Genomic DNA, 9931 nt, shown 5'->3' with positions numbered 1-9931 from the left:
GGACATATATAATAAGTATAAGAACTATCTACTTCAGCTCACATATTAAATATTATATATTATATTTTATATTTTGACAGAACTCGACTCTAAAATTTCTGAACAACTCCTTGTTTCTTTCTTAATTTTTACTGTTACTCAATACTCAATCAGTAGTAATTGAATATAAATGCAGAGGCAAGAAGAAAAGTCAACAAGGCTAATGGAGCATAAGATTAACTGACATATTATTGTGTACATTTTGATATAGTTTTCATATTATAACTATAAATATGTCATGAGAAAAATTTCAAATCAGAAGACATATTGGAATCCCCCAATAATTATTTCGAAATCAGAACTCCTCCACAGTAAGGCAAAAGTTCTTTTGTTTTTTTTATCCATATCAACCATCTGAATAGTTCCAAGGTTAAAATCTGTTGAGGTCAGCAAGAAGGACTCTTAACACATTTCGGAGTTTCCTAGCCAAAGGAGGACATAGTCATAGGACAAGAAGTGGAACAATATGTTCTCCAAACAGTCAATGACAAGCAGTTAGTAAAAGTCTACAGTTTAAATTGTGTAGTAATTTGTGACAAGGCTTGACAAGGAGATTAATGTTAAACACAGTACATAACAGCTTCAACATTTCACACGCAGAAAAATTATAATAAAAAAAAATCTACAGTGTTTAACTATAACTGGATTAATATGACTAGAAATTAGAGGATTTTTTTTTGTCACAACCTGTTATACATAGAGTCAGCACCTGACAGAAATCCTTGTATTTCCACACAAATTGAGGAAGTGCATCTCTTGTTTGTGTGGAAGAGCATTCGCAACATATTCAAAAATGTTAAGAAGTATTTTATTTCCTGTTAATACAGTACTTCCACTAAAAATGAGAAATTCAAGGTTATTTCATTCAAAATGTCAAGCAACAACACAGATTTTTTAAATTAACATTCCTGCTTGTCGCTGCGTCAGTTTAGTGGAGAGAGCTGTCTGTGTCTTACATGTGGGTGTTGGGCCTTCCATGTTAGCTTCTAATAACTGAGCCAAAAATGACTGTGTTTTATGTATAAAGTCAAAACGAAAGGCTAGTTTTAGAAGTTATTCTTATTTTTGTGCAATGTACTCACTTTTTAAAAACTAGAGCGATTTTTTTATGTATATATTATGCCATATTTATTTGTTTTCCATTTGTTTGCGTGGATTACTTTTATATTTTTCTTAAATATTGGAAAGCTCAACTCACCTTATTTTACTCAATAAAGTGTACTCAAATGTATTTTTTCCATAGTCTATAATAAAAAAAAATCCCCTAATTTGACCTTAAAACTAACATTTCTTTAGTCAGTACATATTTTGACTAATGACAAATTTAAATCAAAAATCACTTATCTTGATTTAAATTTGAAACCCGTATCAAGTACTCTGAAACTCGTACTTGACGATAAGCTCTAATTTCCGGGGCAACATGAACGCAGCACGTGCACGGAAAGCGTTGGGCCCATGGTGCGCCTGCCCCCCACACCGTGTTTGTGCTGCCGCCCTCGCAACAGAGTGTGTTTCTGCTCAGCCTCACAGACATGGCTGCTTTAAGTAAGATACCACACAGCTGCTACGAGATCGGTCATACCTGGCACCCGTCGTGTGTGCAGTCTGCCGCAGACATAACTAAGGGGGCTCTGGAGGTGTCCTTCAAAATTTACGCCCCTCTTTACCTGGTAAGTTGCTTTGAGTCTCTGTCCATAGACTCGTAGCTAAGTAAAGTTGTCTAGCTAACCGAGTGAGCATAGTTGCTGTGAGAAAGACACTACGGATTAGCTAATGCTACAACTGAGGTGCAAGTTCGAGTCCTGTATGAGGACAAACAGAGAAGCTAGCCTAATGAAACCCGTCAGTTGTTCCATACAAAACGTCATAAGCAGGGGGAAAGTTAAAGCAAGTTTTCTGCGTCAAGAGTTTTGTGTTAGTTCAGAGTAAGCTTTGTCTTATCTTGCAAACTCTAAAACGTATTTGCTGATGCTAGAAAAATATTCAAAGGATTTCAGTACTCTATCGTTAAACTCTCTTTTTCATTGACATTATCTAATAATATTTACAACCATGGCATGACTCAGATGCCATTGTACGCTGGCTGGTAAAAATAGGGTTGTGATGCATTTATATTTCAGTGCCTGTAACTACAATGTCATATCCCCCTCCGGCCCAGTTTGAACATACAGTATTCATAGAATCAGAGACTGAACCACAGAACACTTTATAACCAAAAAGCTCTGTTACAGATTTTCCCTTTAAAGTCTTCATTGTAGATCTGTGTGTCTTTTAGTCTGGACCCTGAGAAAAATATAAATTTTAGGTATTTCAATGCTAACTTGTGATAAATGTTTTATTCTGAACCAATTTAAACTAAGGTTTAACTCAAAGCTGCACATGCACATGTGTGTAAAAACACACACAAGGTCACTTTCATTATTTAAGCACCAATAAAAATACGACCATGTTTGCCTTGACTGAGCAAAGTACGACTGTGTAGGGTAGCAAATACGTAAACTAACTACAAGAATAACAGGCCTTCCCAGTTGGAACAGGCCCGTATGAACTTCTCACAATATGATAACTTTGATTAAGAATGCCATGATTGGAGATTTTTATTTGCACAAAAAATATATGTCGAGCATAAATAATATATTTAAATCAAAGAGCAACAATTATTATTTCTGTTGCTAAAATAATATCTAGAGTATTAAAGTTAAACGTTGTCATTCTGCTCTTTAGATTAAGTGTATTGATATAAACTGAAACATGTCTTATTAATAAATGGAGTCTGATCTCCTTAAATCAGGCTGTTTTTCTGCAAGTTCATGCACAGATGTTCTGTTCTTTTAATAGTGCTTTGTAATGAAATTTGGCTGCACTTCTAAGGTATTCACGTCTTACCTTCAACACCAACAGAAAAAAAAAATATGGTGGGTAAATAATTGCAGAATTTAGCAATAGCAACATTTTAAAGGAGGCAAATGTTTTGTTGAATTCTTTGCAGGGTTGCATTGCGTCTTCACATTGAAAATAGACAGCGTTAGCTTAAGCTGCTATAAATAAAATTGCCTTGATTTTATTTCAGATGCCCATCGACAGTGAAGTTAGTATTGAATTCAGAACTGTGATAAATATCAGAAGTCACATCGCATCTTCTTTTGATTTTTGATAGCAGTGCTGAACCAGTAAACCACAGAGCATAAATGTCAAGTAAAATGTTTTTTTGCTGCTCAGTATTTGTTAATTACTTAAGCATGACTTATCTCAAGTTGAGCAGTGCGACCACGGTGACTACTGTCTGACTGTGTATTGCAGATAGCAGCAGTTCTACGGAGAAAGAAGAAGGATTATTATTTAAAGAGGCTCCTCCCTGAGATCCTGTGGTCTACCTCTTTCCTTACTACCAATGGAAGTCTCTTCATTGTTTTCTTCTGCATTCTCAGGTTAGTAGTTCCAGCAGATGGCAAATGTCCTGCAATCTGGAAGTGACATTTTAGAAGTGCTGCTGTGAGGTGAATTAGTTTTTCAAGCCAGCTTTGAGGTTTTTTTAAATAAATTTTTCATGTCTACATGTCTGCAGAATTTAATAAATTATAAAATACCTGTTGACAGTTTTAATCTGAAGTCAGATCTCAGAATAGTGTTTTCTTTGATTACTATCCAAGCATGCCTACATTTTTTATTATAATTACAACCTTGCTTGTTTTCAACAAATACAGTCTAAAAGTCACTTAATGTTTTCAGAAAATCAGACAAAAATTGTATTAGGAAATTCTCCTTTTGATGGTACCTACAACACATAAACGGTACTTGTGAGGTCCATAAATTACAGTGTATTGTCAGAAAGAATAAGTGTACAGTTTGATCCTGAGTTACTAAAAAAAGAGACATTTTGTGTCCTGAGAAGTTCAACCTTAGACCTCATCATATTCCACACATATATTAATCCAACTTTGCATTAAACTCCCAAATTAAGAGGAGATGTGAGTAAAAGTGATGTGAAGTGTTTCCTTTAGAATTCCACCCAAAGGCCTTGTGAAAAATATATCTAGGTTTAAACTAAGTGGGATATCAGACCCCAATGAAAAGAGGTAATTTTGTGAATTTCCTGGACTGTATTGGCATTTTTCAAAGTGAAACTGTTTTGATCTCACTTTAGGAAATTGCTTGGAGGGTTTTACCCATGGTCCTCAGGGTTTGGGGCAGCTTTGCCAGCCTCCTACATCGCCATCCTTCTGGAGCGGAAGAGCAGGTGAGATTTTTGTCCTTTTCTAACATTTTTATTGCATATTTTTGCCATTGAGAATAATAAAATGTTGTATATTTTTGGCCCTAGGTTTCTGGATGGTTTTAATTATATTAATTTATATTTCTTTATTATATTTCTGTATTTTCTTTCCAGGAGAGGTCTGCTGACAATATACATGGCAAATCTTGTAAGATTCTGTTCAATTGCAAATTATCTGTCTCATATGTGCATTTATATTTGTTATTTGATTTTTAATTTGTTTTTTTGCCAGGCCAGTGAGACTTTGTTCCGCATGGCAGTGACACGAGGCATCGTCAAGCCCATTAGACACGGAGAGGTGAGATAAAGCCTCTTGATGATTAAATATATTGCAGGAAATACAGCATAGCAAGCAAAACACCATGCATGAATTCCTATTTTGAAGTCAAATATGAAAACAGATTCTGTTTTCAAAATATTAGGAAATCTTGCAATGTTATGCTATGGTAAAAATCAAGACATGTCACTTGAAATATGCCTACACTCTTTCCTCTCTTTGTCATCTGTGCTTCCTACACTCGGTGACCTTTAGCAGCGTCATTTGTTTCCCTCTGTCAGGATCTGCTGCCATGAGGCTCTAACTGGCTTCATCCGTGGTGCACAAAGTCAGTCCTCAAGGAACTGCGTGTTATAACTCTTTTCCTGCTTCAACACACCTGAATCAAATGATGGTTCATTAGCAGATCTCTGCAGAACTTTGACATGCTTAGGAAGTTGTTGGAATATTTGAATCTGCTGTGTTGGAGCTAGAACTGGCAGGACTGGAGCTGGACCCCTATGAACTGGATATTACATTAGTGTAAAATGTGCGGCCGTAACATTTGGAGTCCATTGTATATTGTCACTGATACTGCAGTGACAATATAGCTGTGATAAATTGTGCAATCTTAGTTTTGGTCTGTGTGAAGATATTACTTGTACTCAGGAAGTATTGTCTTACCACTTTCAACAGTTTATCTAAACTGATAGCATCATGGTGTTGACGTGTTCACATGACAGAGAAATATTTCCTCTTATAGTCCTGATTTTATTTTTCATGCTGCTCCCAATCAGGTGCTCTTGTTCTGCATAACTGCATCAATCTTCATGTTTCTCTTCAGGTAAGAGTGTTGCATTCAACATATTGTGAATAACATTTAAACTATTGTTAAGCATAAAGTATTTGTTCAGAGGGGCAGAAGACAAATGCATGCCACACTTTTCAGAATTGAATTTGAAAAAGAAAACAAAAACCTGGTATCATTTCCTTCTACTGCTCTACTTTGTGTTGGTCTGTCATGTAAAATCCCAATAAAATAAATGTAGGTTTTCGGTAGTATGAAACTACTAACACACACACATGCACACACAAACACAGTTTGAAATGGATCAAGCTCTCTGAATACTTTAAAAAAAACTCTGTGTAAAAAAAAAAAGAGAGGAAAAACAAATCACTTTAATAGTTTGAGATTAACTTGGTTTTATTTTGCAGAAGCAACGACGGCCTTAAGGGCTTCGCATTTTCTGCACTAAAGTAAGTTAGCTCTCATTTTGTTTATACTTCAGGTTCAAATGCCAGAAGTGTTTTGATGAGTCTGATAAGTTTTGAGTTTGTGTTCTGTTACAGATTCATTATTGGGAAAGAAGAGATTCCAACTCACTCTAACATGGCAGACTCTGTTGGCACGCCAGCTGCCATAGAGACCGAACACTCGCAGGTCTCGGCAGAAAAAGCCGACCACAAGAGGAAAACTCTGATCGCCTACACCAGGAAGCTGCTGGAATCAATGTGAGAATCAAAAGCATCTACGTAAGAAAAACAAATACCTCAGTAGTAGTTAACAGCAAGTACTGACTTGTTTGTATTTTTCATGATCCAGATGCAAACATGGTCCAAGACACAGATGTTGTAAACATTACCAGGATAACTGCATTTCCTACTGTGTTAAAGTAAGGCTTTTTACCCGTTTTCCTTAAACAATGGATGTAACGTGCTTTGAATATATATGCAAATTCGATACCAGTAATGCTGATGTTCCATCATTGACCCCTCAGGGTTTCGTCAGGATGTTCAGTATTGGCTATCTTATCCAGTGTTGTCTCAAAGTGCCCTCAGCATTCAGGCAGATGTTCTCCAAACCATCTCGGCTGCCTTCTGTCTTCTACAACAAAGAGAACTTCCAGCTGGGGGCCTTTCTAGGCTCTTTTGTCAGTATTTATAAGGTGTGTGAGTGTGTACTCTATGCTCTTCTATTTCTTTAACTTTTATGCATATTACATGTTTCTGTGCTTTCATATTCTCTTTCCATTCTCATGGACTCATCAGAGTGTTGTGCCTCATCTTTTTAGGGAACGAGCTGCTTGTTGCGCTGGCTGCGTAACATTGATGATGAACTTCATGCACTGATAGCTGGTAAGAAAAACCCTGCAGAGCAATCTTAGGTGGGATTTTGTTCTGTTCACACCTGTCCCTTTTCCCTCTCTTCTGTGTCCTTTCAGGCTTCCTGGCTGGTGTCTCGATGTTCTTCTACAAAAGCACAAGCATAACCATGTACCTCTTCTCTAAGTTGGTGGAGGTAAATCACCACGCATCTTAAAGCAGACTCACACTGTCATAGAAATAAATGTATCTGGTTATGGTGATCGAATCTCAAGGATGCAGAAACAGTTTACAGTGAATAAACACACAAATTTACAAGCACAAATCTAAGCTAAAAAGAAACTATAAAAGTTAATCTAAAAAAGTTTGATTTCATGTCCCTATTTTTTGAGAGTTGATTATCTTGCAGGATTTGGGCAATTGACTATGTTTAACTGATTTGTTTCTGTTTCATCTGTTTACAACTGGATTTTAACTAAAAATGTGTTTCTACCCAAACCAGTTATATGTTTCCAACCAGCTGCTATCTTGTAAATCAAGCACATCAACTTCCTGTAAAAAAAGGAAAAAAAAATCAGCTTGTTGCTGATGTTGAATCAGTAGGTCTATGGTGATATAAGTAATCATAAATGTTGTTGTTTTACAATCTATAATATGACTTAGTAAAATAAAACAGCATTCATGAACACAAACTTGCTCAAGTCTTTCAATTAGACGATATAAAACTAAAGCTGTGGAACTAAGATCACCTGCTATGCTAACATATAATGATTGAGTTATGTAATAACAAAATGGTTGATGGTTAAACCAGCTGAAAAATCACATTAGTAGCAGCACAGGTTTCAAATTTCTTTTCCTGACCGTTATTTAAAAATTGTGTCAAGCTGACATGTTTTAGTAATTGCAGTTCATATGCAGTGTTGACTAATCCAAGTTTTTCTGAATTAGGCTTGTTTTATCACGTTATCTCTTTTTTTAGACCATGTACTTCAAAGGCATTGAAGCAGGCCGGTTCCCTTACTTTCCACACGCAGATACGATTATTTATGCCATCTCCACTGCTATCTGTTTCCATGCTGTAAGTAGCTTTGTAACAAAAACACCCAGGTAATGACATGGACATGCTTCATGTGCAATTTTTTTCTGCTGACTAAGGATATGTCTGGCTCATGACATTTCCACAGGCAGTAATGGAAGTGCAGAACCTCAGACCTTCATACTGGAAGTTCCTGCTGCGTTTAACAAAGGGCAGGTATGACCATATGCTCTAAAAACCTGAAGGGTTGCTTTTGCTTATTACACAACAAATACATTATGTTTGTCCCTAAAAAAAATAGATTAATAAGTACATAGAACTCTGGAACAAAAACAAACAAACAACAAAGAAAACTATGAACTTTTATCACGATGAGGAATTTGTTAAACAGCAATCAAATTATCTTAAGCTAACTATTTCAAATATTAACAGTGAGGGGCATAAAATTGTAGTACTGGTGAATTAGTTAGTTACTAAATTACTCAACCATTGGACTTTATTCTGTTCTTATGGTGATTAAGGACTATTCCATGTCTCTGTTTCTAGATTTGCTCTGATGAATCGAGAGCTGCTCGACGTGTTTGGGACAGAGGCATCCAGGAATTTTAAAGGGTTTGTGCCCATGTTGGACCCTCGCTACACCACCGTAATCAGCCGGACTGTGCTTCCACCTGGAGGGGACGCTAAGCTTGGGTGACTTGGGGCAAAAGTCTTGAGATAAGACAAAAGAAAAGACAAGAGAAAGTGGACCGTTAGAGTTACTTAAGGCTTTGTAAAGATGACATACCTGAGAAGAAGAAATATTGTAGCGATTCAAAACCTGAAGATTGGGTCAAAGCAGGACATTGTGACTTTCATTTGTGAAGCAGCACAAGTAAGCATACTGACAGTGATTGAACACTTGCAGGTAGCTGGGAAAAATAAATAAGATCCATAATTACTTTCAAAACATATCATTTAGTTTTAAAAAATTCTAGTGTAACTACACTGAGCAGAGCAGAAATCTCACAAAGAAGCCCTTTTCCTTTCTGAGTAGAAGTCCAGGCTCACATTAGATAACCTTCAAACCTACTGATAATCAGTCTTCAGTTAATAAATTGTTATAAATTCACTCTGGCAAAAGACTGCATATGAAAGGAAAATATATGATGTCCTCTTAATACATTTTAACCGTTTCAGAAAATCTAATATTCTTCTCTGGTTCATGAAATTTAAAGTTAAAATAAAGGAGAAATTTATTTCCAGCCTACTCAACAAGGACATGACTAAAGCTATAGTTTTTTTTGGCAGTAAATACAATTTATGCTAAAATGTAAACTAGAGTGATGTAAATAATCTCAGTTTCACTATGGCGTCCAACGTTCAGCTCTTTATTCAGGAAGACTTATGATGTTAGCAGTTTTAGTTTACTGCATAAAAAAACACACTCATTCAATTTTCAGTCATGTCTTTCAGTTTTAAGTCACCATTCTGTTCTTTGTGACGACATTGTTTCATTGGTTTTGTTCAGATAAGGGATGGAAAGCAAAGACTGAATAAAATGTGGAGAAAGTAACTTCTTCGTTAGGTACTGGTGTGAGTACGTACGTATGTGTTAAGCTGAAAGTTTTTTTTTAATTTTTTTATTTTCATGAAAATCTATTCTGAGCCACAAAAGGGTCAAAGACCAAACGGTGCATCACCAGTTAGCATGTTTTATCTTCGTGGGCCAGATATTTTCTGTTTTTAGACAAGAATGAGTAATGGAAGGTGATGTGTGATCAGTTAATATAATTTCTTTCATTCCAGCCAAAAATAACGAATCAGATAATTTCTTCATAATTAGTTTAAAAAAGTTCGCAGACATATTTATTAAATAACCACATGTTAGCCAGCCATAGGAAATGAATGTTTTTTCAGCAGTTTATAAGAAAAAAATATTTTTGAATCCGGTTTAGTGTCGCCAGAACGTTTGAGATACTTCATCTAGAGCTCCTAGTTTCCCTCAGAGTATGATGTTTTTTTTTCAGTCAATGTTCATTTCCTGTAAATTGGATCACATTTACATATGCCTGAGATATGCCTAGAAACGCATACAATGACATTAATTCTAACCAAGAAAGGAATAGTAACGCTGCCCGTGATTGTTGTACTTACTGAGTGGAATCTGTTTCTTTTTCTCAACAAAATTTAACTGGTAATTAATACTATGTTTAGAACTGTGCCTGTGGAAGTCTGTCTGTAT

General features: G+C 35.9%; 1 protein-coding gene across 1 annotated transcript; it reads left to right on the top strand.

Annotated features, from left to right (window-relative positions):
• The first annotated feature begins 1476 nt into the window (after positions 1-1476).
• On the top strand, positions 1477-9766 carry tmem135 (transmembrane protein 135). The gene is made up of 15 exons (XM_007556050.2): positions 1477-1709; positions 3340-3467; positions 4184-4276; positions 4427-4460; positions 4545-4610; positions 5366-5412; positions 5784-5825; positions 5919-6080; positions 6172-6241; positions 6347-6514; positions 6641-6704; positions 6791-6867; positions 7651-7749; positions 7856-7923; positions 8254-9766. The coding sequence occupies exons 1-15, from the start codon at positions 1572-1574 to the stop codon at positions 8402-8404; spliced, it is 1407 nt and encodes a 468-aa protein (XP_007556112.1). The 5' UTR covers positions 1477-1571; the 3' UTR covers positions 8405-9766.
• Positions 9767-9931: the final 165 nt, after the last annotated feature.

Source organism: Poecilia formosa, unplaced genomic scaffold (assembly GCF_000485575.1).
Source record: "Poecilia formosa unplaced genomic scaffold, Poecilia_formosa-5.1.2 Scaffold3, whole genome shotgun sequence".
In the NCBI taxonomy this organism is placed as follows: Eukaryota; Metazoa; Chordata; class Actinopteri; order Cyprinodontiformes; family Poeciliidae; genus Poecilia; species Poecilia formosa.
This window is presented reverse-complemented; position numbering and strand designations above follow the sequence as displayed.

Coding starts and splice junctions, on each gene's coding strand:
- tmem135 (XM_007556050.2), top strand. CDS start 1,572: ATGGCTGCTTTAAGTAAGATACCACACAGCTGCTACGAGATCGGTCAT. Junction 4,461..4,544: donor CAATATACATGGCAAATCTT/GTAAGATTCTGT, acceptor TTTTTTTGCCAG/GCCAGTGAGACTTTGTTCCG. Junction 5,826..5,918: donor TTCGCATTTTCTGCACTAAA/GTAAGTTAGCTC, acceptor GTTCTGTTACAG/ATTCATTATTGGGAAAGAAG.